This window comes from Tupaia chinensis, unplaced genomic scaffold (genome assembly GCF_000334495.1).
Source record: "Tupaia chinensis unplaced genomic scaffold, TupChi_1.0 Scaffold000610_1, whole genome shotgun sequence".
Classification (NCBI taxonomy): domain Eukaryota; kingdom Metazoa; phylum Chordata; class Mammalia; order Scandentia; family Tupaiidae; genus Tupaia; species Tupaia belangeri.
This window is the reverse complement of record NW_006160129.1, coordinates 2,644,007-2,664,809: the sequence shown is the minus strand read 5'-3', so window position 1 is coordinate 2,664,809 and position 20,803 is coordinate 2,644,007. Positions and strand designations below refer to the sequence as shown.

Sequence of the window (20,803 nt, the reverse complement as noted above, 5' to 3'; positions counted from 1 at the left end):
CGGTTGACTACATGGGGTCCCAGTGACGTAAGCATTACACCATCTCTGGTCCCGACATGCTGATTTATACCTAATAATGATACTGGTCATACTCCATGGATGACTAGTGATCATATCCTTTTTATCCTCTATATAAAAACTTCCATTCTTCTATTCTAGGCAAGCATCCTATTAACATTCTACCATTTAGTGAAAACAGATAAGCACATAGGAAAGATGTGCTAAATTGCCTCTCTGCATTTATATTACAAAACTCTTCAAATTTATGAAATAGTAGGACACAAAAAAACACATTTGCAACATTAATCTCACGATGACTTCTATGGTGGGAACAATTATGCCTCCTTTTAATCTAATGCTATACAAAATCTCACGATGACTTCTATGGTGGGAACAATGATGCCTCCTTTTTATATAATGCTATACACTTAATTTTCTTTCAATTAAGCTATATAATTCATATTCAAGTTAATGAAAATTCTTCCATTCTTTCAACTTGAAGAGATTATAGCTTTTCATATATGAGAAAAGGGCCATTCATGGCAAGATAATAAGAGTCAAATTCTACTTCAAAGAATATATAAGTTTAAGCTGGGAATTAGATGTTAAACACAAATGGTATTTATATTTAAACAATAAATTGTGCACCCACAAGATACAGTTTCGCTAAAACACATATACTAGGTATTACATGTTCAATTCTCTCCTCCCATCAAATTATGTCTATTTATCATCTTTATACTTTTTTTTTTTTTGAGAGATTTTCACTGTAGGGCGCGTGCGCTCGCCAGACAGAGAGAGACATAGAGACAGAAAGCGAGAAATCGCCCCCTAGGGGGGATGGTCACGCCGCAATCCCTTCTCCTCCATTCTCCTCTCGGGATCTTGGGCATGCATGCACACGCGCCCGGCGTGAGTTTCAAGCCACCAGGTCCGGGACACGAACCGCGGTCGACTACATGGAAGTCCAGCGACATAGCCATTACACTAACTGCTGGTTCCCTCATCTTTATACTTTTAATTAAAATTTTTTGAATAATTATTTTATTCATCATTATTATTATTTTAATTTCAACAGAAAGAACGAGGGAAAGTGAGAAAGCAAACCTCCAGGTCTAAGACTCAAACCTCATGTGGGAGTTAGCCATGTGGGAGTCCAGCACATTAACATATATTAACCATACCACTTGCTGGCTCCAATTTTTATACTTTTTTAAAAAGGTGTATTAATCATTTTAAAGATTTTTAAAAAATCAAAACAACATTTATCAATAGAAAGAAAAGAATGTAGGGAACCAGCAGTTAATGTAATGGCTATGTTGCTGGACTCCCATGTAGTCGACCGCAGTTCGTGTCCCGGACCTGATAGCTTAAAACTCACGCCGGGCGCGTGTGCATGTGTGCCCAAGATCCCGAGAGGAGAATGGAGGAGAAGGGACTGGGGCGTGACCACTCTCCCTGGGGGGGCGATTTCTCGCTTTCTGTCTCTATGTCTCTCTCTGTCTGGCGAGCGCACGTGCCCTATAGCGAAAACCTTTCCAAAAAAAAAAAAAGAAAGAAAAGAAGTACATTAAATGAGTCTATTTCTATTTTTAGAAGGTCATGGATTTCATAATAACTGCCAATCTCTATCACCAAGCCCCTATACTCCCTACAAAGAGTTCCTCTTTCCTTTGAAGATATTTAATTTTGATGTGCCTTATTCTTGTTTGCTAGCAGGGATAAAGTATGAACTTTAACTTGGCAGTTCTTCCCAGAATACTAGCCTAAACTATAATAATCCAAAAAAGGGGTAATAAGACTATATTAGCATGGTAATTATTTTCCGTAGCTTAACGAACTGACCACAAAACAGAACAATTTTATTGTTTCAGCTACTATCTGCCAGATTTTGGTTCTGCCACAGATAAGCACTTTCAATAATGGTCAATTACCAAACAACAATAAATTTTAATCACTCTTGGAGACTTACATTATTCGTTATAGTTTTAATTTTTTATGTGTGATTTTTAAATGTGTTGTAATTTTCAATCTCTAAAAAATGTTTCTAAAAAGCTAATGACTAATGTCTTCTTAAATTATGTGATAATGTCTTTCCATCAAATACTTCAATAAATTCTTCAAGCCAAAAGTTGGAAGGGCACTTACTCATCTACTGTCAGGCTAGATGTTTAATTTCTAAAACTAAATAAATAGCTGATAATCACTTATTTTCCTGAAAAAATTAAAAAGTTTCCATTTGAAAGAGATTTTATTTTTTTCCTATAACAGGACTATAATACCGGCAAGGGTTAGGCTGAGTTAGAAATAATTTTCTCCTCACAAAATGTGAAAGATATGGTATTGCCATAAAGCCTTCTAAGTATCCAAGATTGCCTGTTACCACCCTCCTCTTTGCCAAGCTCCAAAATTGCCTTTGGCCAGTCCTTGCTTACCCACAAAGGTAATGGGTTTTCTCTCTGTGTCACATTTTAGACTCCTGTCTTGGGGACGGCAGGTGGTGTGGTGATTAAAGGGGCTAGACTCCCACATGGCCGACCTCGGTTCAAGTCCCAGACCTGGCAGCTTGCTTTCTCACTTTCTTGTTCACTCTCTCTCTTACTCTAACCTTCTATGGTCAAATAAAAATAAATAAGTAGATAAATAAAGATAAATAAAATAAATTTTAAAAAGAATCCTGTCTTAATCCTTGGTTCTAAAATTTCATTAAGTATCAAGGTAGGGAATATTTTTCTTCTTTCATGCTTATCTGCAATTCTGATCCCTTTCTATCAAAAACTATGTTTTGTGTTAGCTCTGGGAATTTTCTTCATTTTTTTCCCTTTGAGTATTTAAATTTAATTTTTAATTTTATTAGTTTTTAAAAGAACTATTTGTTTTTATTTAACTTTATTTATTTACTTATTTATTTATTTTTGGAGAGGTTTTTGCTATAGGGTGCATGCGCTCGCCAGACAGACAGACAGAGACATAGAGACAGAAAGTGAGAAATCACCCCCCAGGGGGGATGGCCACGCTGCAATCCCTTCTCCTCCATTCTCCTCTCAGGATCTTGGGCACGCACACACACGTACCCGGCGTGAGTTTAAGCCACTGGGTCTGGGACTCGAATCACGGTCGACTATGTGGGAGTCCAGCGACAGAGCCATTACACTAACTGCTGGTCCCTTTTTATTTATTTTAATTTCACCAGTGAAGGACAGAGTGAAAATGAGTAAGTGAGGCAGAGAGAGAAAAAAAGAGGTGGGGGGAGTGAGAAAGCAAGCCACCAGATCTGTGACTCAAACCGCAGTCAGCCATATGGGAGTCCAACACCCCTAACCACCACGCCACCTGCTGGCCCTTGAGTATTTAATTTTTTGGCCTCCGTTTTTCACGTTTTAGAACTCCTATTGGGTAGATATTGGAACTTCACAGCATTTTCTCTGTTTTCTTAAGTTTTCTAATTACATGCTCAATTCTCTCCTCCTACCTTCTATTTATCTATTTTTATATTTTTTTTAAAAGAAAAACTGTCTTAATAATTTTAAAGGATTTAAAAAATTAAAACCTTTGGACCAGCCTGTAATTTTATAGGCTCTGGTTTCTTCTGGTTAGACCTGATTTAATCTGCTTTCTACCTTAAGGAAATTCCCACAATTCTTTTGAAGTTCTCCAGAATTTTTTTTTTAAACGCTATTATAAATGTATTTTCTTGTCATTTCATAGGATGTTTGGCAGGGAGTACAGTAAAAGTGTATGTTCAGAAGCCACCAGGTGGCATAGTGGTTATGGTGCTAGACTCCTACATGTCTGACTGTGACTAGAGTCCTGGACCCAGGAGCTTGAAAATCATGCCGGATGCATGTGTACACATGCCCAAAATCCCAGAAGGAGAATGGAGGTGAAGGGATTGCAGTGTGGCTGCCTCCTGGGGGGTGGTGGTGGTGGTGGTTTCTCACTATCCCTCTCACTGTCTCTCTGTTTCTGTCCAGAGGGGTTATGCACCCTATGACAAAAAAACTTAAAAAAAAAAAAAAAAGATGTATGTTCAGCCAGCAGGTTATATAGTGGTTAAGGTGCTGACTCTGACATGGTTGACTGTGGTTCGAGTCCTGGACCTGGTGGCTTGCTTCTGAACCCGCCTCCCCACTGTGAATTAAAAATTAATTTACTGGGGACTGGCGGATGGCGTAATGGCTACGTTGCTGGACTCCCTGTAGTTGACCACGGTTTGAGTTCTGGATCCGGTGGCTTAAAACTCATGCCAGGCACATGTGTGTTCGTGCCCAAAATCCCAAGAAGAGAATCGAGGAGAAGGGATTGCGGCATGGTCGTTCCCCCTGGGGGTTGATTTTCACTTTCTGTCTCTGTCTTTCTGGCAAGTGCACACACCCTATAGCAAAAACAAACAAACAAACAAAACAAAACAAACCTCTCCAAAAATAAATTCATTCATTCATTAATTGAATAATTCTTTTTTTTTTGGAGAGATTTTCGCTATAGGGCGCGTGCGCTCACCAGACAGACAGAGAGAGACATAGAGACAGAAAGCGAGAAATCACCCCCCAGGGGGGATGGTCACACCACAATCCCTTCTCCTCCATTCTCCTCTCAGGATCTGGGGCACACACGCACACGTGCCCGGCGTGAGTTTTAAGCCACCGGGTCCGGGACGCGAACCGCGGTCGACTACGTGGGAGTCCAGCGACATAGCCATTACCCCCACTGCTGGTTCCCTAATTGAATAATTCTTAAAAAAAAAAAAAAGTTTATGTTCAACCTGTAAATGATCCAATCTGACCTAGGGGAAATCTCAATGAGCTGAAGTTTTTTTTTTTTTTTTTTTAATTTATTTATTCAATTTCATTCCTGTTAATATTTTTAAAAATTTGACCAGAGAAACTGAGAAAGAATGAGCGGGGGAAAGTGAGAAAGCAAACAACCAGGTCCACGACTTGAATTATGGTCAGCCACATGGAAGTCCAGCACTTCAACCACAATGCCACCTGCTGACCTTAAACTGAGATTTTTTGATTGAAGTTCAGCTTGACATTTTCTGTTTTCCAGCAATTTCCTCAAAAACTGTTTATACTTGAAGGACAGTTTGGTTAGATATAAAATCCTTGGCTTACACTGTCTTTTCCTTAAGATCTTTCAGCTATTGCCTTATTATCTTTTCGTACTGAATACAGATATAAACCTGTAACCCAGCTCGTTTTAATTCTCTTATAGATGAATTGATCACTTTGTCTACTTTCTATAAAACAGTCTCTTTATATTTTACATTCAATAATACTAATACATGTTTTAGAACTGAATGTCTGGGTCAATTTCCCCTGAATATAGTATTCCCATCCAGTATGTAGAATAAAGCATTTCTTCAGTCAAGTTGTTTTGAATTCTATTTATAAACATTTGTTCTGTTCACTGTTTTGGTTTTCTTCAAGGTCTCCTATTGTGTAGGCTTGCTCTCCTTGACCTATCTTCTTTCTAGTTTTCTGGCTAATCCTTTTAATCTCTGCTTTTATCTTATTTTTCCACTATATGATCCTGTTTTTGTTTGTTTGTTAATGTTTTTGCCATAGACTATGTGCACTTGCCAGAGAGAGAAAGGGAGAGAGGAAAAGTGAGAAATCACCCCCTCAGGGAGGATGGTCATGTCACAATCCCTTCTCTCCTATCCTCTTGGGATTTGGAGCATGAACGCACATGTGCCCAGTGTGAGTTTTAAGCTGCCAAGTTCTGGACTCAAGCAGCAGTCAGTCAAATGGGAATCTAGCATCTTAATAACCATACCACCTGTTGGCCTCAAACCTATTCTTCTTTATGTTCCTTATAATCAGTCTTCATTTCTGGACGTAGTAATGTTTTTCTTCAACTTCTGTCATGCATTTGACTAGTTCCCGTTACATTGGCTCCTATCATTTGGCTATTTCCTCTGCATTGTCTACTTCATGCTTTGTAACTTTCTGCCAAGTTTCAAGCTTCATTAGGTCATTTAATCTATGTTAGCATACTGGAATAAATTTTCATATGCTTTTAACATGAAGGAAAATTTTACTTTTTAAATATTTATTTATTTATTTATTTATTTATTTATTTATTTATTTATTTATTTATTTTACTATTGTTTTTCTTCAGTATGTAGATCTAAAAATTTGGTATCTATTGCTGTTTTTTCACATTTAATGGAATATATTCCAATGAAAGGGGAATGCTCTTATACAAGGACTACCATCTCTGCTGCTATTGAATTGAATAGTTTTCAATTCATAAGTGTGAGGTTATGCTTTTCTATTATAATTCTATGAATCTCATGTAGGTTAGAGGGGTTCTAAAGCTTTTAGTCTTCCAGTTCCTTATTGGCCATGCCAAAAGGAGCTCTGGACACCACTTGCCACAGAGTTTCATTTTTAGAAAATGTTTCTTTCTGACATTCACCAATTCTTGACCTTTCTGGGTATTTTTTACATGTTATTTTATTGACTCCTTCAGTGGCTACCTGGAAATAATTTCTGCCCTGCCCCTGAAACTTCCCTTAATGATTCTTCCTCCGTATTCCCAGTTCTCCCCATTCTACTGTCGTGAGTTATTTAAAGTCCTAACATACAGCCCTTATTTGAATGAAACAAAAGAGAAAATAGAGGCTTTTCCAGATTACATGTGTGCTTAGCATCACAGAGCTGAATGGGAACTAAAACCCTAGTTTCTTTACCCCTGGTGTTCTGTTCTACCATCTAGTCAGCTGAAAATGAAGCATTATTTAATAGAGTTCCAAAAAACGCTCTATTTTATCAAAGTCAAGAGCAACAAAGGCCACACATAAGAACTGCTATATGTGCTGCAGTCAAATTACCCTTAAGCTACCTTTTTCAAACTGTAAAACTAAAGGCAGTGGCATTTTTTGGGGGAAAAGAAATCTAAGAATGAGAGAATAAACTGTTCCCTAACAGTGTTATCTGCTAATGTTCTGTTTTAAGAATTTTTTGCCATAGGCACATGTGCTCACCAGAGAAAAAGAGACAGAAAACAGAAGGAAAGTGCCATTCCTTCTCCTTCATTCTCTTCTCAGGATTTTGTGTCTGCATGTACACATGCCTGGCGTGATTTTCAAGCCACCAGATCTAGGAATCAAACCATGGTCGGTCATGTGGGAGTCCACTGTCTTAACTTCCATGCCATCTACTGACCCCTGATTTTCTTTTTCAAAAAGATCAGAACCAGCCTTTCTTGGCATTATTATTTTCCACATGAATAACCCTGAAGATTTTAGCAGAGATGTGTATAGCTTTGCCAGCACTCAGTTTAAAATAAGAGTTATATGTTTCAAGTACAATCTGAGGAGTATTTAAGACTAATACTTCTGATATTCTACCTATTATCTACTTGACACCTGTAACTCACTCCTTTTTCTTACTATTCTCCTATGACAATTACATGTTAGTATATATACGGCGATAAGACTGTTTTAAAGCAGAGAGAGCAAAAATCTGTAAAGACATAATAAATAAAGGCATAGATTTTAACTTCTATATAAGATTTTAGTCATAACCTTTAGTCTGTCATAATTCTATCACCACCTCCCATTTCCTAAGTACTAGATAATGATCTGTTCATCATTATAGTGCTACAGATTTTTAAAAAGAATTTCCTCCCCACTCTCCATAACAATTTAGGACACAGACTGAGCCAAGTAAACCTGCCTATAGGATTCAAAGTGGTTACTACTTAGTTTGACTTACACTAAACTGATATGGAATAAGTATTCAAAGACAAATAACAATGACGACACTGATGGGGACGATGGTAAGAGCTACATACATATTAATACTAAAATGGCCTACAATATTACTATGTGCAGTCTTCTTGTCTATAACACTACCACACACACCAAATTTGTACCTAGGCTTATAATGAGTTAGCAAATATAAAGCAAGACTAAATTTATTTCACTGAAATTGGAAGGAAAGCTCTAAATTTCAAATTCTCAAAGTCATTATAAGGTGATTTTAAATTTCTTCCAGGAAGGTAGAATAAAGAACATAAAAAAAGCACATTATGGGACCAGCAGTTAGCGTAATGGTTATGTTGCTGGACTCCCACGTAGTCGACAGCGGTTCGAGTCCTGGACCCGGTGGCTTAAACCCTCGCTGGGTGCGGGTGCGTGTGCGTGCGTGCCCAAGATCCCAAGAGGAGAATGGAGGAGACGGGATTGCGGCGTGGTCATCCCCTCTGGGGGGTGATTTCTCGCTTTCTATCTCTCTGTCTCTCTCTGTCTGTCTGGCGAGCGCACACACCCTATAGCAAAAACCTCTCAAAAAAAATAGCACATTATTATTGTTATGATTTATGAATATTTACCATAAAACTGTATCTTTTTCTAATGTTGCCCCCATGTATTTTTGATATTAAAGTTTTCATATATTAACAATTACGTTCTAAGAGCTTACTATTTTATTTTGTACCAAATAAGAGAAAAAAATTAAAAAATAACATACCTCCTGAAACAACACTAACTTATTTTATCTGTCATAGGTATTCGTAGTGAAAATCCCTATTCAGCAACTCAGCCTAACATGTAAAATAAACTGTAAAGGAGTAAGAATTACTGAGCACGAATTCCGTCATATTTAACTATGCATCAAACCTGATGATCAAACACCAATTTCGGCCCTCCATCAGCAGCAGTATCCTCACTTAGTAACATCCATGTGTTTGTGTCAATGTCGTAACGATAGAAGTCACTTTTCAGTGATTTGCTGTTCCTCACAGAGGAATCCAAGTAACGTCCCAATGTGTAGATTTGCCTTCGTTGAATGTCAATGCACATTTTATGACATGATCTGGCACTAGGACCATTCTATAGAGAGCAGAAACAAAAAAGGAAAAAAGGGAAACAAAATTAAATAGTAAACAATAGAAAATAAAATTAAATGCCCTTTTTTGTTAACTTTCATTATTCATTTGCAAGGGAACTCATATGTCAACTAATATGAGTCTAATACTAGGCTTAAATCTTAAAAGGAAAGCAAAAGAAGCACTTGGAGACAAAAATGTTACCTTAAAATACTTAAAAGTTTACCAGGAAAGATAAGCTAAACTCTCCTGTGCCCTATGGCATTCTGTTTATGACATTTATATAGCTTCTATGATATACTATAAAGTATCTTAGTTATTTGTGCACACAGTTCAATTCTCTATTACATGTGAATCTACCTTAAGATATGTTTGATCTTTAAAAATATTTTTGTATTTCTGGGAACCAGCAGTTAGCGTAATAGCTATGTCGCTGGACTCCCACGTAGTCGACTGTGGTTCGAATCCAGGACTCGGTGGCTTAAAACCCACACCGGGCACGTGTGCGTGCGTGCCCAAGATCCCAAGAGGAGAATGGAGGAAAAGGGATTGCGGCATGGTCATCCCCTCTGGGGGGTGATTTCTCGCTTTCTGTCTCTCTGTCTCTGTCTGTCCGGCGAGCGCACGTGCCCTATAGTGAAAAACGTCTCAAAAAAAAAAAAATTTTTGTATTTCTCATCAGAATCTAGCATAAAATAAGTAGTCCAAAAATACTCAGAATCAGTTCAAAGTTGGTAGAAATCTTTTTAAAAGAGTTTATTTATTCTTATTATTAAATAAATATTTAAAATTATTATTTGACTATTAATTTGCTATAGTCATCATAGAGAGAGGGCAAGTTACTAGGTCAGGGACTTGAACTGTGGTCGTGTCCAGTACCTCAACCACCATGCCACCTGCTGGGTCCTGGAAAAAATCTTAATAAAATCTCTAGTACAATTTTCTCCTTTTAAAATGAGGACCTATGGGACCAGCAGTTAGTGTAATGGCTATGTCTCTGGACTCCCATATAGTTGACCGTGGTTTGAGTCCCAGACCCAGTGGCTTAAACTCACGCCAGGAGCACGTGCGTGCATACCCAGGATCCCGAGAGGAGAATGGAGGAAAAGGGATTGCGGCGTGGCCATCCCCCCCGGGTGGGTGATTTCTTGCTTTTTGTCTCTCTGTCTTTTTGGCGAGTGCACACGCCCTACAGCAAAAACCTCTCTTAAAAAAAAAAAAAAAAAAGAGGACCTATGAGCCCAGAGAGGAAAGGTATCATCTTCAAAGCTAATAAGCTAGTTGAAATATCAGAATGATAACCTTAAGTCTTTGATTTCTTCATTTTCCCTTTACATAATATGTGACTGAATAAATAAGTCACATCAAATAATTAGCAACACTATTAAGAACAGCCCATTACCAACAAAAATGTATTCATTAAGATCACCTGTATGACATGACTGAAAGCAAATATATCCTTGTTAATACAGTGTATGTGCTCATGTGCTGCAGAAATAACAGAATTGAAGTACGAAGTGGACATAGAAAGCCTGGTGAATGACTGACAGAGGAGAGCAGATTTAATTTTGTAGGTAATAAAGAACTATTACAAGGGGCCAGCCTGTGGCGTGGTGGTTAAGGCAGGTGCATCCCACGTGGCCAACTTTGTGGTTTGAGTCCCAGAGCTGATGGCTTGAAAAACACAGTAGGTATGTGTGCGTGCATGCCCAAAATCCCAAGAGGAGAATGTAGGACAAGGCATGGCAGTATGGCCACTGCCGTGAGAGGTATCTTCTCTCTCTCCCACCTTTTCTCCCTCTGGCTCTCATTCCACCTTTCCCCTAGCTAATGCATGTACCCTATAGCAAAAACTAAGAAAAAACTATGTCAGGTCCCTAGAAGAAAAACAGAACATAAAAAACAATATTATAAGAGTAATCTAGCACCTTTAATTACAGTAACTGAAGAAATTATGAAAACAGAATAGCTTTATAATTAGTTATTAATACAACTAATAATTTAAACTCATAACTGCAGTGTTTATATTAATTTCCATGTTAAAGTTTATTTTTAAAGATTTTTGTCAGAGAAAATGTTCAGAAGACAAAAATTTTACTTAAAATATTTCCTCTGTAACTAATCATTTTAAAAGCAAAGGTAGAATAACATATTATAAATCTATGCCACATTCCCTAGAGTGTGAAATTTGAACTTTTTAAAAAAGAATTTTTAAAATTTAACTTTATTTATTCATTTATTTTATTTTAATTTGACCAGAGAGGGATAGAGAAAAAGAGAAAGTGAGAAAGCAAGCTGCCAGGGCTAGAACTCAAACCAGTCAGCCATGCGCCCTTAACCACCACACAACCTGCCGGCTCCAAAATTTGAAATTTTAAGAAGAAAGAAGTAGAACTTATTTCTGCTAAATGAACACAACTACTATTAAAATGATAGGCAAATTATACTCTGAACAGGGAGAAAAATGGAAATAAAGACCATGGAAATCTATAGAATAGAAAATATTTAAAAAAAAAAAAAAGAAAGAAAAAGTTAGCAAAGGTGGTTCTTAGAAAGACTGAAGAATGTAAACCACTAGTAAGGCTAACTTTTTAGGATCCAGCAGGTGATGTAGTGGCTAAGGTGCTAGACTCCCAGGTGGTCAACCACAGTTCAGGTCTCAGACTTGGTAGCTTGAAATTCATACCGGGCCTATGTGACTGGCATGTCCAAACTCCCAAGAGGAGAATGGAGTGTGGTGTCATCATTCCCCCAGGGGATAATTTCTCACTTTCTGTCTCTCTGGCAAGTGCATGTGCCCTATAGCAAAACTCTTAAAATAACACACACACACACACAAATACATAAGAACTAGCTTTTGATAAAAGGAGAGAAAATACAAATTGTCAAGATAAAAAATGAAGGCAGAAATACCACTACAGAGTCTCTAGAAATTAAAACAAGGGATTATTACAAAAAACACAGGTAAAATTTGACAATGTAGATAAAAACAGATATGTTCCTTAAAAAAAAAACAAAAAAAAACTTACCAAAATGACATTAGATGAAAAATAAAAATTTCAAGTTATTATATATCTGAAAAACTGAATCCATAATTTAAAATATTTCCATAAAGAAAACTCTAAGGCAATATATCTACAGATTTTATCAAATGCTTCAGGGGGAAAAATATGGTCATTTTAAACAAAGCTTTTCAGAAAACAGAAGAGAAACTCCATTTTTTATTTGTATTTTTTCCTATTCCTAAATTACTCTATTGAGTACAACATGATACTAAAACCAAATAACAACAATATTACAAAGAAGAGGAGGAAGAGCAGAAGGGGGAGAAAAAGAAGTAAAGGTAGAGGAAGTTTATAGGTGGCTAGCATCCCTTTTGACCATAAACACAAACTAATCTTTTTTTTGGGAAAGGTTTTTGCTATAGGGCGCGTGCGCTCACCAGACAGAGAGAGAGAGAGACAGAGAGACAGAAAGCAAGAAATCCCCCCATAGGGGGGGATGGCCACGCTGCAATCCCTTCTCCCCCATTCTCCTCTCAGGATCTTGGGCACGCACGCACACACGCCCGGCGTGAGTTTAAGCCACCGGGTCTGGGACTCGAACCGTGGTCGACTACGTGGGAGTCCAGCGACATAGCCATTATGCTAACTGCTGGTCTCAACACAAACTAATCTTTAAGAAAATACTGGGTTATCAGAAAAGCCATCATGGGGACCAGCAGATGGCTAATGGTTACGTTGCTGGACTACCATACAGTTGACTGCAGTTTGAGTTCCAGACACAGTGGCTTAAAACTCACATTGGGTGTGTGTGCATGCCCACCAAAAATCCAGAGAGAACAGAGGAAAGGGATTGTGTCATTGCCATCCACCATAAGGGGTGATTTCTTGCTTTCTGTCTTTTAAGTTTATGTTACCTATAGCAAAAAAAAAAATCTCTATTTAAAAAAAAAAAAAAAAAAAGAGGGACCAGCAGTTGGTGTAATGGCTATGTCGCTGGACTCCCATGTAGTCAACTGCAGTTCAAGTCCCAGACCCGGGGGGCTTAAACTCACATCGGATACATTTGCATGTGTGCCCAAGATCCTGAGAGGAGAATGAAGGAGAAGGGACTGCGGTATGGTCATCCCCCCTGGAGAGTGATTTCTCGCTTTCTTTCTCTCTCTGTCTTTCTGATGAGCGTATGCACCCTATAGCAAAAATCTCTCTCTCTCTCAAAAAAAAAAAAAAAAAAAAAAAAAAAAAAAAAGCCATGATGTATTTTTTTTTTTACATTTTAATCAAAGCAAAAATGTGTCTCTACTTTTCTGATGACCCAATATTATCAAACAGAAGCAGCAATATATAAAAGGGATATTTGATAACTAAAATGGATTTAGCTCAGGAATGCAAAGTTGATTGTACATGTGAAAATCAATCAGCATAATGTATCACATTAACAGGATGAAGAGAAAAACATAATCATATCAACACATAGAGACAAAAAGCATTTGATAAAATTCTTTTTAAAAATTCACTGCAGGGACCGGCAGTTAGCATAATGGCTATGTCACTGAACTCCCATGTAGTCGACTGTGGTTTGAATCCTGGACCCAGTGGCTTAAACTCACACCGAGCACATGTGCATGTGTGCCTAAGATTCCGAGAGGAGAATGGAAGAGAAGGGATTATGGCGTGGCCATTCCCCCTGGGGGGTGATTTCTCATTTTCTGTCTCTCTGGCAAGCGCAAGCGCCCTACAGCAAAAACCTCCCCCCAAAACAAACAAACAAAAAGCATAAAAAATAAACCTCACACACACAAAAAAGTTCACTGCAAAGGGGTCAGAGGGTGGTGTGGAGGTTGCAGCACTAGACTCCCACATGGCTAGCTATGGTTCGAGTCCTGGACTTGGCAGCTTGCTTTCTCTCTTTAATTTTACAAGTTTAGAAAACTAAAAATCTCATGGAAATAGGTGCAATAGGAAAACTATGTATGAATTTCAAAAAGTTTTTGAACCAAAATAAATTCATACTCAAATTTTAAAAATAAAATAAAATAAATAAAAAAAAGATAATAAATGAAATTAAATAATTCTCTAAAAATAGAAAAAAAATCATTGCAAGAATCAGAATAGAAAAGAACTATTCCAATTTGATAAAGGATATGAGAAAATATGAAACCTAATATTTAAAAAGAATTATTTCGGGGACCAGCAGGTGGTATGGTTGTTAAGGTGCTGGACATTCCCACATGGCTGACCATGGTTCAAGTCCTAGACCTGGTGTCTTGCTTTCTCACTTTCTCTCTCTCTCTGTGTCTCTCTCTGGTCAAATTAAAATAAATAAATGAATAAATAAAATTAAAAATAAATAATTCTTTAAAAAAAAGAATTATTTTATTTATCATTATCATTTTTTAAATTTGACCACAGAAAGACAGAGAGAGAGAGAGAGAGAGAGAGAGAGAGAGAGAGAGAGAGAAAGCCACCAGGTCCAGGACTTGAACCATGGCTGGCCATGTGGGGGTTCAGCAACTTAACCACCACACCACCTTCTGGTTCCATGAAATCTAACTTTTTATAAAAATGTGCAGGGGCTAGCAGGTAGTATACTGGTTAAGGCACTATACTCTCATATGGCCGACTGTGGTTCGAGTCCCAGACCCAGCGCATGCCAGATGCATGTACATGTGTGTTTAACATCCCAGGGAGAATGGATGAGAAGGGACTGTGGTGTGGCAATCCCTCGCCAAAGGGTGATTTCTTACTTTATATCTGTCTCTCTCTGTCTTCCAGCAAGCACACACGCCCGACAGCAAAAACCTTTCTATGAAAAAAAAAGGTTGCTATAGAGCATGTGTGTTCACTGGAGGGGCTGGGCTGGGGTGTGAAAAAGCACCTCTATGAGGGATGGCCACACCACAATCTCTTATCCTCCAACTCCTCTCAGGATTTTGGGGACACACACACACACACACACACACACACACACACACACACGCCTGGATTCAAGAATGTTTTTCAGCTGCAAGGTCTGGAACTCTAACTGCACAGCCAGCCATGTGGCATGCAGTTGCCTTAACCACCACATCCTGAAATTTAATTTTTCACTTAAGAGTAATATAATAAATGCTCTCCTGCTAAGATCTGAAACAAGATAAGGTTATCTATTCTCATCACTTCTATTTAAAATAGCTTGGAACTCAAAGTTGGTGCAACAAGAGAGGCATTTAAAAGAAAGTTATGATGGCAGAGAACAGGAAGGAGGAAGTAAGACTTGCTCTACTCAGAGATGACACGACTATTTAAAACAACCTAAGAAATCAAAAGAAATAGTAAGTGGACTTAACAAAATGACATATCCAAACACAACATTTTTAAAAAATTTATTTATTATTATCATTGCTGCTTTTAAACATGATAAAGGCACTCACCAGAGAGAGACAGAGACAGAGCAAGAGAGAGAAAGTGAGAAAGTAAGCCGCCAGGTCCGGGACTTGAACCACAGTCAGCCTGTGGGAGTCCAACATCACCTGCTGGTCCCACAAACACAACATTTAAAAAATTGTATTTTTAAATACTGCCAGCCTACAAACAAAAAATTTACACACACACACACACACACACACACACACACACACGCCTGGATTCAAGAATGTTTTTCAGCTGCAAGGTCTGGAACTCTAACTGCACAGCCAGCCATGTGGCATGCAGTTGCCTTAACCACCACATCCTGAAATTTAATTTTTCACTTAAGAGTAATATAATAAATGCTCTCCTGCTAAGATCTGAAACAAGATAAGGTTATCTATTCTCATCACTTCTATTTAAAATAGCTTGGAACTCAAAGTTGGTGCAACAAGAGAGGCATTTAAAAGAAAGTTATGATGGCAGAGAACAGGAAGGAGGAAGTAAGACTTGCTCTACTCAGAGATGACACGACTATTTAAAACAACCTAAGAAATCAAAAGAAATAGTAAGTGGACTTAACAAAATGACATATCCAAACACAACATTTTTAAAAAATTTATTTATTATTATCATTGCTGCTTTTAAACATGATAAAGGCACTCACCAGAGAGAGACAGAGACAGAGCAAGAGAGAGAAAGTGAGAAAGTAAGCCGCCAGGTCCGGGACTTGAACCACAGTCAGCCTGTGGGAGTCCAACATCACCTGCTGGTCCCACAAACACAACATTTAAAAAATTGTATTTTTAAATACTGCCAGCCTACAAACAAAAAATTTAAAAAAATTTAATTACATTTATAACAGCATGAAGAAAACAAAATACACTAGGATCAATTTAAAATAGCCACGACCTCTAACGTGAAGACTCTAAAGAGTACTGAGATGTAATGAAGACAAAAATAAATGGAGATTAAAACATGTTCATGGATTAGAAGTCTCAATATCACTAAGACACCAATTCTCAATATCACTAAGACATCAATTCTCCCCAAATTGTCTTACAAATTCATCATATTCCTCATCATAATCCCAACAATTTTAGGAACTGGCAAAATAAAAAATGCAAAAGAGCTTTTAAGAGCCAAAGTAATTTTAAAAAAGAACACAAAATTATTAATTTACCTGATCTCATGAGTTACTAAAAAGCTACAATAATCAAAGAGTACAATGTTGGTATAAAAGACATCAAGGTATAATGGGACAGACTAGAGTCCAAAAAGAAACATACACTTACACCAGTGGCTGATTTTTGAAGAAGGGGCCAAAAATCAATGGGAAAGAAGATGGGAAGCAATCAGAAGTCTCATATACTGCTGGCAAGAGCATAAAATGGTACAACCAATTTGGGAAAAGCTTTAGCAATTTCATTAATGGATGGTAAAAGGGTGAAAGTTTGATGAGTAACAATAATCATAATCTCAAAATCTTAAAATGTCTCCCCCAAAATTACTAACATGGAGAAATCTAGTGGGCACCTCCTTAACTAAGAGATAAAAGCTAACACCAGACAAATTGCAATAATGTGTCTCCTGATATGATACACTGAGGAGGAATCAATGTCACCCATGTGTAATTCCTGCTAAAAATGTACAATCTAATTTCAATCCCAAGGAAATAATCAAACAAACTCAACTGAGTCTGTCCACAAAATTACCCTGTACTATTAGAAAATGTAAAAGTTAAGAAAGACAAAGAAAGACTAAAGAACTATCCCAGCTTGAAAGGAACTAAAGAAGTGTGACACCAAAATACAATGGGTGCTCATGGACTAAACCCTGGATCAGGGATGGGGAGCAGGATGAGGGGGACTATGGGATGTTTATAAAGGACATGACCGGGATAACTCTGTATCGGAATAGGGATTGTGGATTAAAGCAGCAGTCCTTAGTATATTCTAGGGTCTCTAAGACACTTCAGGGAGTCCACCAGGTCAAAATTATCTTCATAGCAATGCAGAGATAAAACTGTGTCCCTTTCATCCTCATTCTCTTATAAGTGCACATCAAGTTTTCCTGAAGCAACATGTCTTTCTGATATAGCAACAAACTGAATGCAGAAGCAGATGTGAATCCAGCTGACTTCTATCAAGCCAACAATAAAGAGACTTAGAAAACTATAAAACAATGCCACTCGAAATAGATTGGTTGCTTCAAGGAAAAGTACCTATGCAACTGTTTGAACTGCAAGCTAATATAGTCACTTCCCCCAAGGAACACTACTATTTACTTGCTAGAATAACTAATGATCAAAGTATTGTTATCCAGACATTATGGTTATGGCAGAGACTTCCTCAAAACTTAAGAAAGCATATTGCTTTGAGAAAAAACTAACAAAATTGATGTCAATGGTATAATGCACATTTTAAGCAAAAATTAGAATGTTGGAGAACTTCTGCCACTGTGATCTGACACTCTCAATACTTAAAAGACTTTTCCTAATGAGACTGACAGAGATATTAACAGATGTAGTTTCTTGGACACTAGCTATTAAAATGTTATTGAAGATGTGTATAATCTCGTGAACCAGTATTTTTCAAGTAACCAACACATGAGTTAAAAAAAACAAAAAACAAAAAAAACAGGCATGGGTAAAAGATCCATTCAAAAAGCAAGACAGACCAGTAAATTTTAACATAATATACAATGTTGGCTGGAGGTCAGCCACGAGTGTCACTGAAACCCACACAGCCAATAGCATGTTTCAAGCCCCATACCCAGTGGCTTGAAAAACATGCCTGGTGCATGTGTGTGCATCACCATAACCCCAAGAGGAAAAGGGACTGAGTCATGGCCATCCCCCCAGGGGTACTTTCTCACTTTCTCTCTCTGGTGAACATATATGTCCTATAGCAAAACTAAACAAACAAACAAACAAACGGTTAGCTAGGGCCAGCACCATAGCTCAGTGGTAAGGAAGATGGATCCCAAATGGTCAACCATGCAGTTTGAATCATGGGCCCAGTGGCTTGAAAAATGTTGAGTGTGTGTGTATGCTTGCCCCTAATCCCAATAAGGTAGAGAAATAACGGAGGAGGGATTGTGCTGTGACCACACCTGACTGGGAGATAGTGTTTTCTCCCTCTCCCCCACTCTCTCTGGTGAGTGAACATGCACTTTGGCAAAATTATTTTAAAAAGTTAATTGCTACAGTTTCAGAATCTATACTGCATCTACCTTTAATAAACAACCACTTGTCAATCTGGTGTACAGGATCAAAGAACGTATGCAATTATTTGAAAAAGCTATTAAAATATTACTCCCCTTACAAAAACACATTGCTATGAGGTCCAATTTCCTTCATTTATTTCGCACAAAACAACACGTCACAAGGGAGCAAATACAGACACAGATATGAGAATTTTGCTGTCTTCAATTAAAGCTAGACATAAAAGAAGTTCACAGAAATGTAAAACAATGCCATCCTTCTCACTAAAATTTTTGGAAAATACTTATTTTTATTGAAAATTTATGTTACCATGTAATAGGTTTATTACTGTTACTGTGTATTAAAGATAAAGAGATATTTTTAAAGTTCTCAGCTTTATGTCTGATTAAAGCAGTCAGTTTCAACAAGTATAGCCTAAATAAACTGAAAAGTCCAGTGAATTTTAAAGAATTATTTATTTTATTTATTATTTTAAAAAAACTATTCATTGGGACCAGCAGTTAGCGTAATGACTATGTCACTGGACTCCCATGTAGTCGACTGCAGTTCGAGTCCCGGACCTGGTGGCTTCAACTTATGCTGGGCGCATGTGCGTACGTGCCCAAGATCCCAAGAGGAGAATGGAGGAGAAGGGATTGTGATGTGGTCCCCCCCCCCCCCGGGGGTGATTTTTTGCTTTCTGTCTCTGTCTTTCTGGCGAGCGCACACACCCTATGGCAAAAAACCTCTCCCCACCAAAAAAATTGTTTATTTAATTTTAATTTTTTTGTTATTATTATTTAATTTGACCAGAGAAAGAGAAAGAAAGTGAGAAAGCAAGCTGCATGGCCCAGGACTCGAACCATGGTCTGCCATGTGGGAATCCAGCACCTTAACCACCATGCCATCTGGTGGCCATTTCCAATGGGATTTTGTTTAAAACTATAAAGGGATCCTGAAACCATAAAGTTTGAGAAGTACTAGAACAACAGTAAAATTAAAAAAAAGAGCTATGTTTCATTTCTTTTTACTCTATAATCCATGAATGAAACCAAAAATCACCCCTGGAGGGTGATTTCTCGCTTTCTGTCTCTCTCTGCTTTTCTGGAGAGTGCACATGCCCTATAACAAAAACCTCTCAAAAAAAAAAAAAAAAAAACCCCAAAAAACCCAAACCTGAAACAATGAAACAAAACAAAAAAACTTGAATTTTGGAGCCAGCAGGTGGTGTAACATTAATGTCACTGGACTGCCACGTGGCTTGACTACAGTTCAAGTTCTAGACTCAGTGCCTTGAAAATCATACTGGACATGCGTGTGTGCGTACCAAAGACCCAGAAGGAGAAAGGATTGCATCATAGCCATCCTCATGGGTAGGAGGGGGCAGAAATTTTTCACTTTACCTCTCACTGTTTCTGTCTCTGTCTTTGTCTCTCTCTCTCTCTCTCTCTCAGGCAAGCACATACGCCCTAAGACAGAATTCTCTAAAAAAAAAAAAAAAAAAGAATTTTAATAGTGAACCTTTAAAAAGGATACTGAAGGAATTAGATTAGGGTTAATTAAAAAAAAAAAATGCCTGTTTTAGGACCAGCAGGTGGCATAATGATTACGCTGCTGGACTTTCATGTTGTTGAACATGGTTTGCGTCCCAAACCCGGTGGCTTAAAACTCATGCTGGGTGCATGTACATGCATGCCCAAAATCCCAAGAGGGACTACAGTGTGGCCATCCCCCACGGGGGGGGGATTTCTTGCTTTCTGTCTCTTTGTCTCTGGCAAGCACACACCCTATACCAAAAATCTCTCAAAAATAAAATGTCTTTTTAAAAAATTAAATATTAGTACTTTAAGAATAACATTTATTTAAAATCTATAAATTACTTGCATGTTTACATGAACTTTTTTTTTTGAGAGGTTTTTGCTATAGGATGCGTGTGTTCACCAGAAAGACAAAGAGAGACAGACAGTTAGAAAGTGAGAAATCACCCCTCAGGGAAGATGACCACGCTGCAATCCCTTCTCCTCCATTCTCCTCTTGGGATCTTGGGCACACATGCATACGTGCCCAGCATAAGTTCAAGTCACCAAGTCCAGGACTCGAACTGTGGTCAACTACATGGGAGTCCAGTGACATAGCCATTATGCCAACTGCTGGTCCCTACATGAACATTTAAAATATTTTCTTTAAGAACTGAATCATTTTATTATATTTTAATCTCCTGTGTTATTAGATACATATATTTTTTTTAAAGTTTGTTTCTCCCATAAGAAAATAAGAAAGGTTTTTTGGCCGGAACCGCCATCTTTCAGTAATTAACCAAAATGACGAACACAAAGAGAAAGAGGAGAGGCACCCGATATATGTTTTCTAG

At 37.8% G+C, this 20,803-nt stretch overlaps 1 protein-coding gene across 4 annotated transcripts in view; it reads right to left on the bottom strand.

The window, feature by feature from the left end:
* The window catches only part of MKLN1 (muskelin 1), a 390,424-nt gene that overhangs the window by 40,224 nt on the left and 329,397 nt on the right, over positions 1-20,803 (bottom strand). For all 4 annotated transcript variants that reach the window (XM_006158840.2, XM_006158839.3, XM_027775878.1 and 1 more), the window contains one exon: positions 8,630-8,842. In XM_006158840.2, the coding sequence (XP_006158902.1) occupies positions 8,630-8,842 (213 nt within the window). The remainder of the gene's footprint in view (positions 1-8,629; positions 8,843-20,803) is intronic.